At 41.2% G+C, this 21,451-nt stretch overlaps 1 protein-coding gene across 1 annotated transcript; it reads right to left on the reverse strand.

Moving 5' to 3' along the window:
- Window positions 1-1,181: 1,181 nt before the first annotated feature.
- On the reverse strand, window positions 1,182-18,140 carry CSGALNACT2 (chondroitin sulfate N-acetylgalactosaminyltransferase 2). The gene is made up of 7 exons (XM_058810430.1): window positions 16,932-18,140; window positions 9,442-9,658; window positions 8,792-8,893; window positions 7,068-7,246; window positions 5,412-5,506; window positions 4,303-4,384; window positions 1,182-3,146 (listed from the first exon to the last, which is right to left on the reverse strand). The coding sequence occupies exons 1-7, from the start codon at window positions 17,593-17,595 to the stop codon at window positions 2,854-2,856; spliced, it is 1,632 nt and encodes a 543-aa protein (XP_058666413.1). The 5' UTR covers window positions 17,596-18,140; the 3' UTR covers window positions 1,182-2,853.
- Window positions 18,141-21,451: the final 3,311 nt, after the last annotated feature.

A 21,451-nucleotide genomic window follows, 5' to 3' on the forward strand; every position in this document is an offset into this window, starting at 1 on the left:
AAAGACATCCAAGGAAGAGTTACCCATTTACATGGGAAAGAGCATCCCTGCCCTGGGTCACAGCTCCCAGCAGTAATTGGGACACTGCTGCTCACAAACACGTGCTTGCAGCACAGTGTGGCTGTGCCCAAAGGCAGTCAGAAGCTGAACAAGCTCAGGTAACTGAACTCACTTTGTCTTTAATAAAGGCGTATCCCTATTTCTGTCCTGGCCCCATTGCAGAGGCCATGGTGTGCATTCAAACACGGGGCGCACAGAGCTGGTGTGTGCCACAGCAACACCTACACAGGTGGGTATTGCAGGGAGCTGAACTAAGACAAGACAAACCCTGGGCCTGCAAGGGCTCCTGTAACATCAGAAATCCTCAACTCATGAGCCATTTGGAACACTTGTGTATGTTGCCCAACCCACATAATAAACATTTCTAAGTGTTCTGACTTCCTTTTAACCCCAATGCATTTGCTTCTACCTTTTGGGATACTGAATGGAAAAAAAGTTTCCCAAGTGGTTCCTGGTGACTCCATTCATCTCCAGACCTCCCCCATCACCACCACACATCGGCTTTCATCACCCAGATGGGGACACTGACACCGATCTCCCTCGCTGTTGCTGATAAGCACAACCACGCAGTGGAAAACAGCAGAACCTGAGACACCTGGCTATCAGCACTCTGCCATGTTTCCAAAACATGAGAACTGGGACAAGTGCATCCTCCTGAGGCAGGATCTGAGAGCTGCGGTGCAGCAATGCTGGGCCTTGCCCTAGCTCTGTGTCCACTCCAGGGCTGCCAAGCAGCGCTGGTGCCAGGGAGAGGCAATTTGGAATAGATTTTTCTTGTGCAGCCAGGACAGCAGCAGCTGCCCTGGAGTTTTAAAGGCTGGAGTCTCAGGAGAGTGCCCCACTTGTATCTTCACCCCAAGTCATAACACCAATGTATTTCCTCTTGTCCTCGCCAGGACCCTACAATTTTTGTTAGCAACAACCGAGGTATCCAAGTGAGGTAAATCTGGTGTAAATTTAAGTTGTCCAAGGAACAAACTCTGGTATCTGGTCTGGGTAGAACCTGAGATGCAAAACTGAGCTGGTTGAACTTCTCACAGCAAATATTATTTGAATCCAGTGTGTTATGCTCTATACAATGTTATTGTAAAAACATATTTCAAAGAAACAGCTTAAAACAATTTCTAAAATGCAGAAATTCCATTTATTATACTGAGAATATAAATTGCAAGAAGTCCTGCAATGCATTCTCTTCACTCTAAGTACAATACAGTACACTGTTCTCCACAATAAGTTACATAAAGGCAAATTTTATATACATATAAAAAAGGATCAGTGCCCAGAACTATTTGCACAGCATATCTGCTATTCAGAAATCAATCATTAAATCTTCAGAATTCTTGAGCAAAATAAACCCATAAACAGATCTTAATTACCTGGTTTGAGAAAGGTTTGCAACTAGTATGAAAATTCAGCAGAAACCATGCAAATGGTTTAACCACTGAATTAGCATTCTCTGCATTCATTCTATAAACAAATGTATTAAAAAACGAGGCATGCCATACGGTATCATATAAGACAACATGGAGAAAAATGACCTGCCTGCATTTGTACTGTTTATGCATCCCAAAACACCCAAAAGGTAAGTACCAAAGTAGTAGTGCCATTGTACAAGGCACTAATGAGACCACAGCATAATTCTGTTTAAACATGCTCAAAAAAATTCAATAAACAAAAGAAAAACCAGGAAAAAAAAACAAACAAAAAAAAAACTGACCCAGAGGATAAAGAACCAAAACCCTAAAACATCTGCAAACTGAAAAAGTAAGGCTGCTAGGATGATCAGTATAATGAAGAGCATGGTATAAAGAAAGACTGTAATAGCACTTGCTTTTTCAGCCACTGAAACAACTATGAGTATAGGACACCTTACAAAAACATGTCAGACGAATGCCCAAAAGAGAAAGAATGCACACGGAAAATATTGGCATAACAGCAAACAGGCCTCTAATAAATTAATATGGGAATGAAAAGGTGGTTCCTCAACTTAAAGGATGAGATACATAGGCAGGGCCTTGGAATAAGAAGGAGTGAAGGCCAAAAATATTTAAGCAAACAAGTTTAATAGCACAGCTCAGTTTATAGAAGGGATATGGCATCTAGTGTGGGAAAAGAGCAGGCACAGAAACACCAAGCTGGAATGTTCCCAACTTCCATCACTGAAATAAGAAGGTGGCATTTCCTTCACAGTGTGAACTTCCATATATGCTCTAAAATTCCACTTAAAAGGATCTTCGTTCCCACCCCCCAAATTATTCTCTATTCAACCATGTCAATGTCTGTTATACAGCAAATGAGGCACAAGCCCTTGCTGTGGAATCAGCACCCTGCACCGCATGTCCATGTACCTTTCATGGTGAGATTATTTTCCCCCACCTTTCTCTTGTTTCTACAATGGAGTCTAAGTATAGGATCCTTCTAAAGTCACAGTGCAGTGAGCCATACAGACTGAAAATACTCAAGACACGAAAGATTTTTTCATTTAATTCTCAAAAGAATGCAAACATAAGAACAGAGATGTACCACATGGAAAAGTGTTGAATTGTACATTCCAGAGATTTTTCCAGTCGACACTGAAGACACTTTCCTTGAACTACGTGGGCCCTCCAATTTAGCTGAGGTGCTTGAACTCACACATGTGGGTATCAGTCAAAGGATTACTGGGAAAACAAACACGAGAACCAAAAACCCTTTAAGCTGTTCTTCACTGAAAAAGAGAGGCACTGTGTTTGTGAGCTGCATTAAGGCTGTAGAGCGGTGCTGGTTGAGAGCGAAGTCCCCGGGCTCAGCCCCTCAGCCCGCGGCCTCGCTGTTAGTCCTGTAGGCCTGCTTGCGCAGGTGCGCCTCGATCTCCTCGCGGAACACCAGCATGCCCAGGTGCGAGTGCGACGCCTCGTTCATGGCCTTGGACTGGATGCACATGCGGTACTGCTCGGGGGTCAGCTCGTCGGCGCAGTGCTTCTCGTGCCACAGGTGGAACAGCCCGGGCACCGGCGTCCTGACCACCACCAGCTCCCCGTGCAGGTACTTCCTGTACAGGTGAACGTCCTCGCCGCCCCAGCCCTTCACCTCCAAGTCAAAGCCCCCTGCAGAGACACAAATCGTTACCTGGGCACACGGGCAAGGACAGCAACGCTTCATGCCTAACCTGTTACCAGATGACGTTCCAGAAATTCTGTAGCAATTAGCTAAGCTTCCCATGCCATGGCATGCCAATCAGAGGGACAGGAGCTGCAAGGATGGCACATCCTTTGTGGTGGGAACTGCCCAGGACACAGATCTGCTGACTTCAGAAAGTCTCTTAGAGCAGTGTCTCCAAACTGCATTATGCATGACATCCCATGTGACAGCTGCAGAAAACTGTAGGCAAACCTCACTTGGTATGCTTTTGAATTATTTTTAGGAAGCATAATGGATTTTAGCAGCTGGAAAAGGAAGCAGTCATGCCCATATGAGAAATCCTCTCTAACAATGCCAGCAATTACTCCACAGGTCACAATTCAAAAGGCTGGACTAAGGAAAGGAACACGGTTCACCATTTTAAGTTCTCTTGTTTTTCCAGGACTACAGTGAAGAGCAACCCAGGCTCCTGTACAATTTCAAAACTCCAGAATTATGCAGTCCTCATTTAGCACTACCATCCAGATGGCAGTGTGACTGCTCTTAGCAATCAGCCTGCATTCAAGGCACCAGACAGCACGCAGGGCTGTGTCACTGCATCTTCTGGCAGATTTACATCTTCTGGCAGACTATGCTCAGCACTATCCTCCACATTTAAGCACACCAAGCTGTTCTCAGTTTTAAGAACATGCCACAAGGGGGGGCAAAGCACGTTGCTAAAGACTCCAACAACTGTATTCAACTTCTCTAGGTTATTAAAAAGAAAGGATTTGAATGCTTCTTGTCTATGTGAATGGCTTATTTGAGTGACATGTTTCTTAAACTTGATTCATTTGCTTCAGACAGACACAAAGGACCAAAAAAAAAAACCCCACCACTATTTAAAAAAATTCTAAAATTAAATGTTTCTACTAAAACTATTGTGTCTTTTGATACACTCAACAGATGGGACATCAAAATCCAGAAAAGCTAATTTATCTCATTGGTCAAACTTGTCAAGCAAGTCTGACTGCTGGGCCTGGGGAAATAATACAAGAAATAAATGTATTACTTTCCTGTCATTAGTTAAGACCAGAGAATCACTTTTTAAACACACAATTTTTATTTTTAGTCTCATCTTACCAACAGTCAGAAAGTCTGTCCGATATTGACAAGTCATCCCAAAGCCAAAATCCCTCCAGAAACCAGAATCCTTCTTGTGCACCTGCAATTTTAAACCAGTACAATTTTGAAATGTACAATACAACCAAGGAGGTACACTGCACTTGGTTTTGCAGAAAGCTAAGCTCTTCCCATCATTTGTTCAGGGCAGGATAGAGCATAGTAACACTTCTGGTATTTCTGTGTCATGCACTCATGGGGGGCTTCCCAGCAACCTGCAGCTCACTTCACCCTCTGCCTTCCAATTCCACTCGACCTCACAGCAGTTTCCACAGCAGTTTCTGCTGCACCACCTCTATTTTCTATGTATCTGCCCAGACCAAGCACTAAATGAGCCCATGGCTAAATCATCTGTTCCCAACACTCCATTTCCTACCCATTTTCTAAGGCCACATTTGTCTCTTGATCCGATATGACGTGAAAAGTAAGCTTTGTGATTGAAGTCAAAACCATAATACTGTTAAGTTTAAAAGAGTGGACAGAAGAGCTGTCAGGCAGATCACTCCTCTCTCAGCTGTGATTATCCAAGACTATGCAAAACCTTCCCTCTGGCTTTCAGCAGGATCCTTGCAAACAGCGTAGGGAATGAGGGCTATTATGTTTCTCTTTTAATACAGCTCTTCTTCATACTACTCTCTTCTTTTCCTCTTCTAAACCTGTCCATCTCAGAAGTATAAGCTGCAAAACCCAATTTCATCCATGCAGTCTCTCAAAAGAGAGCCAGACTGGACACTTCATTCAGAGGTTTTTGCCTTTCACCAATGCTTTGTTTGCTGGAACATAAGATGAAAGTTGCAGCCATGCAATGCCACCATCCTCCTAAAAGACTGGCTTGTCAAGCCACAATAAGCAGCAGATCAGAACTACCAACTTCATTTGGTTAATTGCAATTACTTCTTTTAAACTAGGGGGAAGGTTTTTTCCCAGTGCTTTGTCCATAATGGAGAAAACTGTTTAGATATGCAGTGCCAAAGGTCACAAGATATCCCAAACAGACTATTAAGTTAGACTTACTTTTGTTTTAATACAAAGCACACCTAATTCTACCCAGAATAAAGCAAGCTGCTTACCAATTGCTGCTCCACAGGAGGTGGTATTTCTTGGTTGGCATAGACAATAGCAGGATTGTAAAGGCTGAATACCACAGGATAGAAAACTTTTTTCCCTGGAAGTCAAAAGATAATTGTTACTCACTGTGGGCATGCTTTCTGAAGGCAAAAAGAAACCAGAAACACTCTTTTTATGGAAGAGATTACCTATTAGGCCTCTAGTGGAAATAAATAAAAACAAGTTCTAGCTGCTAAGATTTCCCACCTAGGAAGCCTGTAACATCCAGTGGAGCAGAGCCCTTAGGATTAAAAAAAATACATATCTATGCATATTATACATATTACACTGGATTAACTTTTATATATAGTTATACATGCTTATATAAAATATTAGATATCTCAGTATCATTCCAGGTGACTGAAAAATTCCTGCAATAATGATATGCAGTAAAACTAATCAAATGCAAGTAACACTTTGCATTATTAAATTTTATGAATTTATCTCTGTCCACAAACATGTAAAAGCAGGTGCTCCCAGGATATCCTGCAAGGGCATCAAGCATCATGAGAATCCTGACTATGCTGAAAACACCAGTTCTGTGTCTCTTGTAGAAGCCAGGTAAATATTTTTCCACTAATGTCTTGCATCACCAATGCTGCAAAAGTATTGACAACAACAGTCCACAAGAATATTCACTATCCTGACTTGGGCATGAACTCTGAAGGAGTGAGCAGCATTTTCAGATTTCATTTAAAACAAAGGTGACAAACTGCCAGTATGAATTTCAAGGAGTGTCTTGAACTCTTTCTCATTAAAGCTCACAAAATACTCCTCTCCAAAATTTTTCCCATTATTTATACAACTTGTTTCATAAAGAACAGAGACAGACAGAAATGAAAGAAAAATCAAGAAACAGAACCCAAATATCTGGCTTTGGAAGAACTTTCTTGCCTGCTTGTAAGGTGAAGAAAAAACATCTATTGATTCCAAATTAACATTTGGAGAAAATGGTTTATGACTGCAACAAATTTGAAACGAGTAAGCATTAAAAAAAGAACCCAAACAGTTTGACAGAAGGAAATCTTCGGTAGCATGCTTGTTAACTCAAGAAAGCTTTACCCTTCTCGGCAGAAGCTTGTAGAACAAGCAAGCATCACACAAACTTAGAAAAACAATCAATATTTCAGAGCTTGGGATGGAACAGTGGAACATGAGCTCAGGTTCCACACGGAGCACACTGTAGCTCTACTGAAAACCATTCCTTTGTGACATGTCTTGGCCATACACGTGTGAGAAGAGATAAACCAAACTTGGAGTCCTCTTCCACTGTAGAGTGTTACTCTGAGTTTTGTGATACAGATTTACATGCAGTCTAATTGTTACAGTAATTAAGTTGTCCAGCTTTCTTTCAGAAAACTCAATCTGAAGAAAACATGAAAACTGTATGTTGTACAAAAAAAGACATCTTCTTAAAACAAGCTACACTAAGGCAGAAGTTATTTCTCAGTGTGAATGTTATTGCCTTTTGTGCAGAGTGTGATTAGTTTTCCAGGGTGTGAGGTACTGAATAAGCCCCACCATTCTAGCTGAGTTTTCCTTGTTTTCTCCATGCCCAGCACAGGTCAGCTGAAGTCAGGGTGACAAGGCTCCCTCCCAGCAACAACAGGGGAACGTACCGGGCTCAGCGTTTAAGCGGCAGCTGTTGAGGAACTCGGCTGTGAAATAAACATCAACATCACAGAAGAACATCAGCACCTCGCCCTTCTCCCAGGCTCTGGCACCCATGTCGAGTCCTCGGCCCCGGTTGAATTCCTCATTCAGAGAGACAAGCGTGTAATTGTTGAAGTCAGTTTCTCTACAAGAAAAACAGAGCCAAACCCAAAATCAATCTGTGGGGAGGGGCAGAGGGACCACTGATAGGTTTTTTAGTACTTTACAGGAATTTCATTCCAGAAATTTAAAAAGAAAAACAGTTATATGATCAGAATGAGAAAAAAAATGTTACACTTAGTTGTCTATTTTAATTTTAAGCCTTGTAAAATGACAGAGATCAGTCTTTGTAACTTCATGTTTAATCATTCAGACAGATTAAAAGGCCTTTTGTTAACTGACATGAATCAAAACACTCCATGAGCTACAATGGCATCTAAAATTTGTCCCCACAAACCTGACCAACAGAAATATCTGTCTTCACTAGCTCAGAGAAGAGGGCAAACAGGAAGCCAGAGTGCTGGCATGACCAGACTCATGGGGCAAAGGCCACCTGTGTGACAGTGCCACCACAAGCCAGGCACTCTGCTTCTCCTCACGGGTCACCACTAGCACACATGCCTGTACTCCCAGCAGAAGAGGGAAGGAGCAGCCAAAGGAGACTGGAAACACACTCAGAGAACATCTTCAAGCAAAGTTAAGTGTCTGCTTCAGAGACACTTCAGAGGACAATGCTTGAAGAGAACAGAGTGAAGATAGTCAACAGCAGCACCACTAAAAAGACACTGAATCTGGTAAATGGCCAGCGAGCCTGCAGCACTGAGTCACTGCTCTGAGGGACATCTCACAGGGAGCAGGGCAGGCAGCACAGGCCTCAAAAATGGAGGGGTACAGCACACAGCAGGTGCTAGGGAGACTGCAGCAGCAAATGCAGAAATTCTCTCCTCCCTTCCTACGAGATGCCCTTAAGTATCAGGCCAGCTCTCCATCACACCTCCAAGCTGGTGACAAAGCAGCCTGTGCCTAGTCTGTGCCATGGGGAGGAGCCTGGCCAGCATCCTGAGACAGGGACCACACCAGAGCTCAAGGAGGCTCCCAGCTCAGGGATGGGTGCAAGAGCTCAGGTGGTGAAGGAGCCCCTTGGCTATAGGGTGAAGGATGCTGACACCTGTCCCATCTCTCTGGAACAAAAACCATAAAAGACACGTTTGTGAATTTTACTGATGTAATGCTGAGACAGCCATGATGAACCCTGCTTAAAGTTATTTTACAGCTGAGAGTAAGTACAAGCCAACTTTGACTACTACATTTCTCTTCCTTATAATTAAATAAAATTGTTTCTCCAGTGAGGTATTAAAATGTACATCCCAGTTCCAAAGAACTTCAACTCTAATCAATCTGTTAGCATGACTGAATATCCACTGCAAAACTCATCCCTGTTGTTTTTGGGACTGTCAGATAGAAGCCTCAAAGTCTTTTCTGGCTATAACTTGATTTTTAGTAGTCTTCAGGAAACTTTTGCAACCTAAGCTGTAAAATGGCAACCATAAATAGGGTACAGTAAATAAATAATGAATTTCTCAGTAACCTGTGTTGGAGTATTAGCTTTATTTGGTTTATTTCTTCATTCTTTTTTAAAAGCTGTTTAAAATGCCAGTTTTACTGACTGATGTTGGATTGACATACTTACCTAGCCACAGATTCTAGGATGCTTTTCACTTCTGATAGACCATCTTGTCCAAAGTACACCACTGTGAGGTGAACACGCTTATCCTGATGAATGCACACATCCCTGTAAGCACAAAGATAAGCTGATATTAGTAAATACCTGAAACACAACAAAAAACTTTAGGTACTTAAAAGCTACAGCATTAAAAAGAATTAGCAGATTGAAGTATTCTGGCCATCATCAAATGGCTTCAGAGAAAACAAGAAGAGATGCTTTCCCTTCTTTCCCCATCTTGCCCATTTACATCAGAAGGTTCCAATACTGTGTGTCACATTCCAATACTGTGTGTCACATTCCAATACCTTCTTTTATAAACAGGCACTCCCCAACTGATGCAAATACACAAATTATGTTCAAAATCATCTGTGTCCAGGTTCACAATGACTCTGACTTTTGGTCATTTTGCTGCAATTAGAGAATCTCTTAAGCCCTTTTAGAAGGAATGTTTTCTCCATACAGTAGGTTCAATTAAAAACATCCCAAGGCAGTCGCACACAATGTTGGAATCATTAGCTCTGCTGCAACTCAACCAGAACAGGAATTCACTTTGAAAACAAAACAAAATACTGAAAATCAGGAACATAGCTCACTATAAAATCTCATGCACCTACCTAAAGTTTTGCATAAATTGTGCAAATGCCTCAGTTCTTCCAGCAAGAGGAACAATAACGTTAATGATCGATCTAGAAATATCAATTGTTTCACTCTTCACTTTCATGAGGGGTCCAAAAGGTCGGAACAAGGTGACATGCCTGTACTCCATGCCATCCATCTTCTTATAAAACAGCTCATACTGTGTCCCCTTATCTCTCTCTGTACGATAGTAACCTGAAGAATAAGTCACACAAGTCATATCAAAGTCAAAGATCCCAGCAGTTTTATTTCAGACACACTGCTTCTCTTTACAACTAAAGAAGTGAGGGCAAAGCTTCTGGGTTTCTCCTAAAACTATAGGAAATGTCCACAAAGGGTTATCCATCACAGTCACCTTTCTACCATTTTAGTCAGACCTGAGAAACAATCCCAAATTAACTCCAGCTTCCCCTACTTCTTAGAGACAGGTTTCATGGTCCTACGCCAATTCCTCTATTGGAGTTGGGTCTTCCCAACAAAAAGGGAATTCAGCTAATTACTAAGGAAAAGGATGGCTGAAGTCTCATATTGCCTGTTCTTAAGCCCTTCAGTAAGCATCTAGCACTGAGCTAGCCCACAGTAAAATCTGAGATCATCTGGCCAGTAATCACCACAAGAAAAGCAAAATTTGTTCTGTGGGCAGAACAAATGACAGTAATTGCTTGACAAAGTCTGCAAAATCTGACATGTGGCATTTAAACAAAACAACTGTGTGATAATGCTGGAATGCTTTTAAATTGTTTTCACTGCTGACCAGTAATTAATGTTTTCTATCAGACAAATAAGTGGTCCATAGTCTTCTAAGGACATAGGCAGAAGTTTTTCTATGTGGCTGTCACACTTTAGGACCAAAGTGCTAGTCCCTCCAGAAACAGGACTATCTGTTGAGAGATATTTTACTCCAAATGGTTAGAAAAAAATCTGGCCCTTTCAGAACATGGGCCTTTAAGGGCCATCAAAGAAGGAAGTTAAACCAACAGACTCTAATTTGACATCACACAGGAAAGGACTGAGGCTCATCATTCCATATCTATGCTAACCTGAGAGTAAGAAATGATGACAGGAAAAATCCTCCAACAAAAATGACATACGTTCATCCCATCTCTGCTTTCCTCTCACCAGCAAGAAAAAGATATATTATCCAGAAGAATCACAAGCTACACCATGAACTGGCATAACATTCCAGTTAAGTGGCCGCCCAGACCATAGAGAAAGCTACAAAGAGCTGTACGTTCCCAAGTGGGAGGGATGCACACCCCTGCCCTAACACGCTGCATTTCCTTGCACCTGGCTGCCTGAACTGCCCCTTCTCCAAGCCAGTCTCCTCAGCAGCTGAAATCCCTCCCAGGCTCCCGCCCAGAAAGCAGCTGGTGGCAGGCCACAGAGCAGGCAAACCATACCAGTGACACAAAAGGTTCTCTTTTGTACCCAGCATTGATAAGTGTCCTTTTTGTTGTCTTTTTTTGCAACTGAAATCAACACCAGACAAAGTATGCAAAGGAAGCAGCTCTCACCTTAGAGCACCTTGAGTTTGACTGTCTCAGGAACCAGAAAGAAGGGATGACAGAGCTTTGTGTCCCTCCCTCTGCCCAGGCAAGTATTCTCCATGTTCCCTTCTCTTTCAACACAAGAAGCAAAGGAATGTGCATACCACCTTGACCTAACTTCTTTCTTTATATCCCAGATTCCATTCACAAAGAAAAAAATCCTTTCTCTAAATCCACCTCCGTGTTGCTCTGCTCCAGCCTCCATCCCCAAACCAAACCCAGTTTCATTCACTGATGTTCCCTCCTTCTGCCCAGCAGTCTCTCTTTTACAGCAAGCTCCTTGCAGCCCTCCCATGCCCAGCTGTGTAATGCAGCCTGTCTCGTGGACAATGCACTTCCAGTCCATCACACTGCAAGTCAGTGAAGACTGAAGCTCTCAGCTGAGAGGCTTTAACCCTTTGAACAAAGTTCTGCAATGCTCTCCTTTAAGAGACTGAAATCCATATTTGTGCTTTTGTCAGCACAGAGATGCATAATTATGCATCACATTTTAATGCTTATTTTCAAATCATTATTAATTACTAATAATTAAATACTAATTATTAAGCACTGAAAATGGTGTTTCAAACAATGAAAGCCCACAGTGCTGACTGCCAGAAGCAGCAGAAGATTTTAAATCCCTCTCAACCCTTTTCCATTCCAACTCATTGTGCTGCACACTCCAGCACTGTAGCTGAAAACAGCACCTTGGTTAATGGAGCAGCTGATGCACCACAGTGCTCATACATCACACTTTCATGTAATAGGCAGCAAATACTTTGGACTAGGACTCCTGGGGAAATCAACCTTCAGTATTTTATATTTTACTATTTTCTCTGCTATCCAATAGCTGTTTACAGAAAAAAATACCATTTACAACATAAGTGAAGTTTTTTAAAAGCATACCAGCTGCCAATAGCTTACCTTAAATCAAACTATAAGCTTAGATGACAGTCTACAACAGAAGGCTGAAGTAGAGAGCAAAACTTTCTAGACTAATTTTAAAAAAATTAAACTAAAGCAAAGCCCACTGCTATAACTTCATAAAGACCTTAATATGCAAATTCAAATTGGAATAGAGTCTAGCCAACATTCAATTGTTGAGATACAAGATTCCAAACTTTTGAATCTCAACATGCTACCAGAGCTACATTTCTTTTAAATAGTATTTACTGCTGGAGTTATTCTCCTTGCTACGAGGTAGCTTCTGTTGCTAATCTACTAATTTGAATACTTTTATGGGACTAAAGTCTCTATGCACAGAAGCCAGATTTGAGAACAGCCAGAAAAAGAACCCATATCTGGTTTACTTCTAAGTGTATTCAAGTTTTTAACACTTGGAACTGACTCATTTAATAAAACCTGTTATCTCACCTTGCAACTAGCATACACTGGCTGCCATCCAAAAGAGAACTCCACAAGCAAAGAGGTAAAAAGCAGCAGAAATAATTTAACCGCTGCTATTCCTGGTCTATGAAGCTTTACTCCCTTCGCAGAAGTTCTGCTTCTCACCAAACAAATTAAACAGAGGAATCCTGGGGATCAGTTACTATGAAAGCCAAAAAAGCTGTTCTTCTATTGCCTTGAATATTACTTGCTTTACAACTACCAGGCAGTGTTTGGTCTGTGAGTGCAGATGGATCTGGTTCTTTTGGTGTGCATGAGAGCTCTCCACTGAAGCTCCCAGGACAGTGGCCAGTTGCTGGTCCTATGCAGCACACAGGCAGGGGCTGTTTGCACGGCCAGCAGTCCACATTGTTATGGGGATGGCACAAACTTGGAAGCTTGCAGCATGGGAATAAAGGATTTTGCCATTCCAAGGATGGGTGGGGGTGGGAAGGCTTCTTTTTCAATGCTGACCTAAAGAAAGTTCCCTGATTTTGCCCAGTTTCAATTGGAAACACAGAAGCAAGAGAAATGGACCCAAACAGCACTGCTAGAGATTCAATAACAAGACCTTTATTAGCAATTAGCTAATTGCCAATTAGCTTCTGAAAACATGCTAGTGCTTCTATTTTCCAACAGTTAATTTTAAACATTTGTGCAATGGAAGAGCTTGTAATCTCTTGATTAAAAAAGCCAATTACACTGATAAATGTAAACCCAAATAAGCCAGTTACACTGATAGTGAAGTGTGTCCATGAAGGCTCCTCAATCACCCTTCAAGACTCAATGTCACATGCTTCTGGTGAAAGGGAACAGACAGAGGCAATACTATTATCTCCTCTGAATTACTCTCTATTTCTCAATATTATCAAATACTGATCTCAAAGAAATCTATTTTTAATGGAGGACTATCTTAGAACATGCAGTTCAGCAATTAGGTCTATTGTTCATAATCCTAAATCCATTCACTTGTGAAAATATGTAAAATTGCATCTTTTATCCTCTCTAGGGATACTCTTCATCCAGGGGGAACAGGATACTCTTGTTTCTCATACACTTAGATCTAATGCAAACACTAAGAAAAAAAACACTTCAAAGGGTTTATCAAACAGTAACTGCACAACAAGACGTTTTTCAGGTCAGATTTTTCTTCTGTTAATATTAGAATTCTGGAAATTTCATTATGGGTTGCTGCAAAGGAAAACAGGTACAGCAAACACAGCTGAGGAATTTGCTGGTTTTCCCTTCATCAGCAGAGCAAGTCAACTGAGCTTTGTGAAAAACAATTTGAAGTTTTCAGAAAGTTATCTTTGTAGTTGTAATACACACTTAGAAATCTTTTTTTTTTTTTACTTAGTGTTATTGCTCAAAGCCTGCACATAACCATGGTGTGGCTGTGACAGATCTGCCATACCAGAATTCCAAAGCAGATCTGGATCACTGCTCTGTTTTGCAACACTAAAAAAGTAACCTGAGTTCAGGCAGCAGTTGGCCAGAGTGCTCCCTGCTGTGGACACAGCTTCCCTGCCCCACCCAGAGCATCTCTGTGCAGAGCCCACAGGGGCTGAGCCTGCAGTCAGGCACGAACAGTTACTCCGAGCACACACTGCAAAAACACTGAGTGCAACAAGAAAGCTGGCATCCATCAGCATGCACGTGGAACTTTTTTGGCCTGCCCAGTGTTAAGAGTAATAAAAATCAGTAGATTCAGACTACCATAAATATTATGGTAAGTGTACTTTTTCAGAAAAAAGTTTATTTAGGAAATTCTTATTTTTAAAACAGAAAGATCAATTTAAAATTCAAGTTATTAGTATTACTTGTCTCAAGTTACTCCAGTATAGATTAAATCCTAAACACAGTAAGAAAAAAAATTCTTTATGTTTTTTCAAATGAAGACAATGATACTGAACTCACTGGGCATCAGAGGCAATTCTAGGAAAGACCTTCAGACATAATCAACAGACATTAAAAGACACCATTAAGTAAAATAATCTATAAGTAAAGATGTTCTAAACTTAATTAAACAGTCACCAAATTCCCTAAGGAGAGTGTGCCTGAAAGTCTGTATCACAAAAATTTCCATGGTTCAAAGTTTAGTCTACTATTTCACAAGTCTAGAAAAAGAGCAGACATAATTCCCAGAACCAAATATTGACCTATATAAAAATAGCCTGCTAAGGTAACAAGCTAGAAGGCTTCAGAATAAAAATTTCTTGCAGTACAGTTTTGTGGATAAGTTTTTGTATATAGATATGTAGTAGTTTTGAGGAAAAAAATCCTGCAAGTTAGAATATAAAATCAACTTATCTATATTGAGCACAAAACATGATGGTTATGTATTAACTAATGCAGTACCATGTTTTCTCTTTTGTCCCAGAAGCGAAAAAAAAAAATAATCCACACACCAAGTTTCTCAGCCTCCAGGTTCAAATTGCACAATACTCTAGCTTTAGTCACAAACCACTTATTACAAAATAATTACCAACTGAAGAGGATGTAGAACTTAAATTACATGCCTCAACTGAAGCCAACTTTAAAAACTGTTTCTCTAAATGAGCAACAGAAAACTGTTTCTCTAAATGAGCAACAGTAATCCAGCAACAATTTGGATGTGCTCTTAAGACAGTTACAGGACCTGTTCTGACTTCAGCTGGTATCCCAAACCTGCTGGGCACTTTGATCCTACCAGCTTAGGACAGCTTAAGGGACTAGTATTTTATAAACAGAATGGCATCAGCTTTCCAACTGCACTTCCACCAAAAGGGGGTGCACAGGCAGAGTGCTAGAGCCTGTTTACAGGGCTGCAGGGCAAGGGACCTGTGTGCACCAACACTGCCTGGGTCTGCTTCTAAACTCTGACTGCAGGAAAAACAGGAAAAACAGGGGTGGAGAAATATATGCTAACATTCAAAAGATGCCTTTTTTTGATGGCTAAATTAGCCAGTCGTATTTGCACATAAAAAACCCACAGAATACCCACACAATCCACAACTTCTGTCTGAAGACAGATACTAATAGATCTAGATAACACTATGGCTGGTTGCTAACACACCCATACGCAGCATTAAAGACTTGTCTTTCCCTATAGTTCCTGCAACCCTGTGTTTGAAGTTACTGTCTTTACAGCAAAAGGAAATGAGTTTGATTTCCAAAAACAAATTCTGGTGTGAACAGAGGCAGAGGTATGAAGTGTAATTCTAAGGTCCTAAAACTACTTGCTTTCTTGAATGTCTGTCATTAAAGGCAGTGCACTAAAAAATCAACAGCTACTTCAGTCACGGTAAAATAAAAATCCACTTGAGTACAAGCAATATCTAAAAGAGCAATGGAAAAGCAGCTGAATACTTAATGCAGAAATAAAGCCCAAGAATGATAACCCCTGGAAAAAACAATAGGGTTTTAAATGAGAACTGTACTAAGAGCCCAACACAGGCTGTGTTGCATTGACCCAGCTGAATGGATTCCATGGCCTGTACCACCTTCTGGAATGAAGAACAGTACTTTCATCAAACTTTAAACACAATAGCTGTTAAAAACAGACTTTTTGCACTACAGACCAATTACATCATGTAAGACTGAAAGAAACCATTATTTCAAGGCCTATGGTACCTTTCTCCAGCATGTCTGCTTAATAATACAGCTATCAGTACCCACTTCAGAAGCCCTTCTATAGTAATGGCCTTATAACATGGTCCACCTTTTGGTCTTTAATGGCAGCATGAACTGTATTTATTACTGTAACTATGAAGAAGAGGTACTAGGGCAGTTTTTGATAATACTTATTTCCATTGCAGGAGACCACACCCTGAAAGCCACCTGTTAAGGGATTTGTCTCTACTGCACCTTTTAAGGGCCTCACTAAGCGTTCAAAGTTTAACTGCTACATAGGCCTTTATAATAATGTGTTCTGCAATTAAACTTACAGGCACTGAGACAAAACCGAAAACAAGAGAACAGTTCAAGGCTGCACAGCTCAGCAGACCCCATAACTGTGTACCATGAAAGGTCTATTCAGGACACCAGGTTCTTCAGCTGACAGGCCTGGAACCCAGCCTACCTCACCCTCCAGCAGGACTGTGCCAGCTCTAAGGAACTCAAATGCCTGACTATTAACTAAAGTGGCACAGAGATGAGTGAAGAAAAACCATGTAGCTTCATACTGGATTGTTTAACTAGTCTGGAAGGAGAAAGATCAATCAATTTCTCCCTCCCAGTGCCATCAGTTTCACTGAAAGTCTTTCAGTTATTTAGTACCCTAATCAGCTGTGTCACACTGACTTTGCCTACAATCAATTACAAATGCATATGTATTTTAAGCAGATAGAGCTTCCCCAGTACATCTCTTGTGATGAGTTCTTCTGAAATGCATTTGTTACTCCATGAAAAACACAAGATAATGAAGCAGTAATATCCTCATCATCAGAAATAAAGGCTCTCATTGTGCAATTACTCTTCAAGACTCCATTCAAGTAAGTAAAACACCTAAAAGTACAAACCCCATTAAATGCCTGTTGTGACATTCTGCTAAGGGGCTGGGAAGCATGTAAACATACCTTCTATAAAATCATTTTCACTATACAGCTGCCTGTCTCCCACTCCATCATCTTCATCTTGTCCATCTTCTTCATCTGGATTATTGATAACTTCTAGGCCAGCCTCGATAACTTCCACCAACTCATCTCGTTTGTCCTTTCTCACAGGTTTCTCTTCTGGATGCCGAGTGAGCCCCATCTCCAGCTGGAACACTTTCATGGATGTGAAGCTTTCAAAGGGAATGACTCCATACTCACTAGGCAGCTTGGCCCCCATGCTCACCTCAGCTTTGTCAATCTGGGAATGAAGAAACTCTAGGAGATCATTGGATGTTTGTTCCTTGGTGCCCTGGTAGTTCATGCCATTCACCTTAGGGCTCTTTTTTTCCTGCAGGGATTTCAGTTTGTCACTCATTTCCTGAAGCTCTTGCTTTAGCTGGGCAATCTGACGTTTCAGACTGGTAGCTCGGTTTTGATAATGCTCTTCTTGTTCCTGCAAGAGAGCTTGATAGTATTCTTTACCCATGGTTTCACCTACAACACCAGGCAGAGATCCATTGCCATCTGTTTGTGGAGCACACTCCAGCAAATACATGAGCAGGACTAAACTGAATAGTAAAGCAAGGCCCACCAATAGCCAACGAGTCCTGGCTTGAATTACTAAGCCTCTTCTGGGCATTCTCATATGATTTCTGCTTCCAATCCTAAAAGATTAATTATCTGCTCTTGCTTTCCAGGGGACATCACCCCAGACTTCAAATCTTAAAGAGAAATCACAACTGTAATAGCTACTACAAGTTCTGGTAACATAGCAGATGTGCAGTTTTCAAGCTTTGCCTTAATCAGGTGTCATTGCAGAGATGTAAAACTGAAGTTCCTGTGTCATCCATAACCATCAACTGTAAGCCTGGCTGACGCCATACAATTTGTTCAGGATTTCCTACCCCAAACAAAAAAAAACTGCAAAGGCAGAGGAAGACTGAAGACACCAGCAAGGAATCATATTTCCATTTCCTAATTCAGCCCTAGTTGAAGGGGTCTAGCTTATTTGAAGTTTTGTGAAGGAAATCTGCAAAAGTAATTTTGTAAGCTTTGAACAGACAGCAATTTCCCCCCCCACTATGTGTGACAGCAATCTACAGTTTAGTAATAATAATTTTCATTGGCTAGTCTTGCTTTTCCTCTGGCACTTGAGTATTTTATTCCACTTCCCCTCCTTTCCTTGGAATCTGTGGTTTGAGTCAGCAAAACGAAGACAGAACCTAAAATTAAAAGAAAGGTGCATATTAGAACTACAAAGCAGACAGTCATTTGAGAAACACATGAACAAAGTTCTAACACATACATGCAAAAGACCGATGGTGCAAGGAGTGATAAAGGGAGAGCAAAAAAACATTTCTTGTTTTGCATCAGCAACTCCCTCTGACACAGTGTCTGGAAAACAGTAATATGGACAGTCCAATAAAATGCATTTGTCACACAGCTAGCCAAAGCAGTAACGGTTCTTATAGTCTCACCACAGTTTATTTCACATTTGCTTTAACTCCCCCATTCCTTCTTGGGCCTTTTTGCTTTGTTTTACTCTGTGGGAGGAAAAAAAGATAGCAACAAATCCCATGTCTTTCCTACTTCTCTAAACTACTTCAAAAAGCAATTTAAAAAAAAATCCCCATGAACTATTTTGAAGCAGCAGAAGCTTGCAATTTCATTTGCTTTTACTTTAAGTAAATACCTTTCAGGGTATAACTGTTCACTGATGAATAAATTATTAAAGATTTTAATATCAAAGTTTACTGAACCTGCATTTCAGATTAATTCAAAAGAAATTAAAATTCAACGCCAATCCCTGATTGATGAAAGGGATCCTGAGATTATCCATCTGCTAATATTTCCATCTTCTGACATGGCTGGGCTAGCATGAAGAGGCAGTGACCACTTCATGGGTCACACTCTTACATGACTGTCCAAACCAACCTAGAGGGAAAGACCAGAGAAACAGCCCACAGTTATGCAAGAGTGGGATACCAAAAGTCCTGCTCAGCACCGAGTCAGCTAAATGTTTTATGGGCCTCTTCAATGACAGCATAAAAGAGTAAGAAGTAAGCTCAATGCATGTTAGTCTACTTTCAACATTAATAAAATACTTTCATTTAAAATTTGCTTGTATAAAATAAATGAAGCTCATTAAAATTTATCCAGGGACCTATTAGCTCTACATCCATTTTGACTGTGTTATGCAATTATGGTTTGGGGGAAGTTCTGAGACTCCCAGTTTAGTTTCACTATCCTTAGGAGACTAGAAAAAAATGGCTCACTCCCATACTCCTTCTGCAGGGGTTGGGCAGAGTTATCTGGCACTGCCAGCTGCCACTCAGCCCATCTTGTGCTGACCCTGAGAGCCACTCAGGTGCCACAATGCTCCCCGTGTGTTTACAGCAAACACCTGGCACTGTGTCTCCCTGATTGTGTCTCTGTGACACTTCTCCCTTCCCACTCAGCTTCCAGCACCAGGATCAGCACCCCTGATCACTGGTGGTATCATATTCAGCATCTTCACTTGCAAGAAAGCTCCAATTGCAAGGCCTGAAAGACCTGTAAGTGCCTTATTGATACCACCAGCAGCAATGCCTGCCACAGCCACACAAAGTTTGCAGGCATATCATCCACACCAAGTCTGGCAAGAGCTGCACACCTTAACAGTTGTCCAGCTGAAGTCTATAGGACTGCTCAAAGCAGTTTTTAGTATTTGTAGTGCTGAAGTCCCTGTTAATAAATAATTTACACAGATTATGTAGAAATTCTTAATACAGCAGATTAAAGGCAATTACTCATCTGAAACTGAAGCTTCTGGAACTCATGGAAAGCTACTGGAGACTCAGGTACAAAATAAGTAACAGTTTTATCAACTGAATACTAGATAACATCCTTTCAAGTCCAGACAAGCCAGAATTTAGTCACTCCTCACTGCATAAACACAATATTATATAAATACAAGTTGAATGCCTATAAAGAGTGAGATACATCAATTCCAGATGTATCCTCAGACTACTGACCAGTGTCCAGATGTGATGAATCAAGGGAGACAGAAGAAAAATTCCACAGGATAAAACCACTTCACAGAAATGATAGAGTATCATCCCAAGCTTTCTTTAGTACAAGGATAACCATATGATGATTTATTACATTTCTTACTGAATTCTTGTTCTGTTAGACTGCAAGAGGTGAAGCCACAATTAATAGCATAAAGAACCATAAGTTTCTTTAAAACTCAGTAAATGCTAAACTGTACTAAAGCTACTCCATGCAGAAGCTGACATTTTCAATCAGTAAAGGCATACAGAAAAATGACCAAACTATCTAACTTGCATAAAATATCAGTAAATCAAGCCCCAACTATACTAATTGCTGTTAACTGACAAATCAATACCTCTGAAGATGGAGCTCTAGTAGGCTTTTGTAGTCAATTATTGCTCCACCAATAAATTGCCCTGTGCTCAACTTTGATGAGTCACACAGTTTCTTTAGGTCTCATTCATGTCTTAGAAGCAAGGGAGGTCACATCTCCTGATGCGGTGTCAAGAGGACACAACGTACCATGAGATGAAGATTCCCCCAGAGAATAGCAGGGGGCAGTGAGAGAACTCTTGCTCTTGCCACCTTTCCCACTGTGGCCAAACATTCATCGTTATGGTAAGCCTGGACTGGGGAAGCCAACACACCCTGCAGGGACTCCCTGCTGGACACTGCAGGTTCCTGGCCCTTCCCAGGAGCCCTTCCCCTGCTCAGAGCACAGGGCTGACAGGGGCCCTGCCCTGCCCCGAGGGGTGCCCAGGGAATATACACAATAACCCACTCCTGCAGCAACGAGAACAGCACCGCTTGCCCTTCTAGGCTCTAATTATCCCTTCATGAGCTGAAACCCTGCATCTATGGGCCAGTGACAATCCTGTTAACAAGACAGCCTTTTACAGAGACAGGCACTGCCTACTGCTGTTTGGCCATTTTTTCACCATTAAGAACAGGCGTTTTTCCCACTAGAGCTTCACCGTGGCCTTTAAAGGCCAGGAATGTTTGTGCAATCACTTATGTAGAACATTAAAATTTTAAATTGCACATGGAGAGCTGAATGGGTAAGTTAGTTTGCTAAAGCAGTGGGAACTGAGCCAATTGACATGTTTTTTTTTTCCTTCAGTATTACTTCTGCTGAGGGAAGTTACCACAAAGGAGTAAGACACATTTTATCTTGAATACTTCACAGACTGAGTGAAAGCAGAAAGAATCTTCCTTCCTTCTTTTCCCATTGGAAAAGGAGAGCTTATGAGCACTCTATTTCACTACCCTCTCTTTTCAGAGAACAGGGGAGGGAAAAAGCCCTTATTTTGCATATTTACAACCCAAATTTGATCTGAATTTGGTCTGGCACAGCCCTACTTTAGGAATTCCAGTAACTAGGCTGTAGAACATGATTACAAGAGAAAGCAGGCTGTGAAACCCCAGAACAAGCAAAAGCACGTGGGATCCCAAAAATCACAATAGGGAAA

The sequence above is a fragment of the Ammospiza caudacuta genome, chromosome 9, assembly GCF_027887145.1.
Source record: "Ammospiza caudacuta isolate bAmmCau1 chromosome 9, bAmmCau1.pri, whole genome shotgun sequence".
NCBI classification, from domain to species: domain Eukaryota; kingdom Metazoa; phylum Chordata; class Aves; order Passeriformes; family Passerellidae; genus Ammospiza; species Ammospiza caudacuta.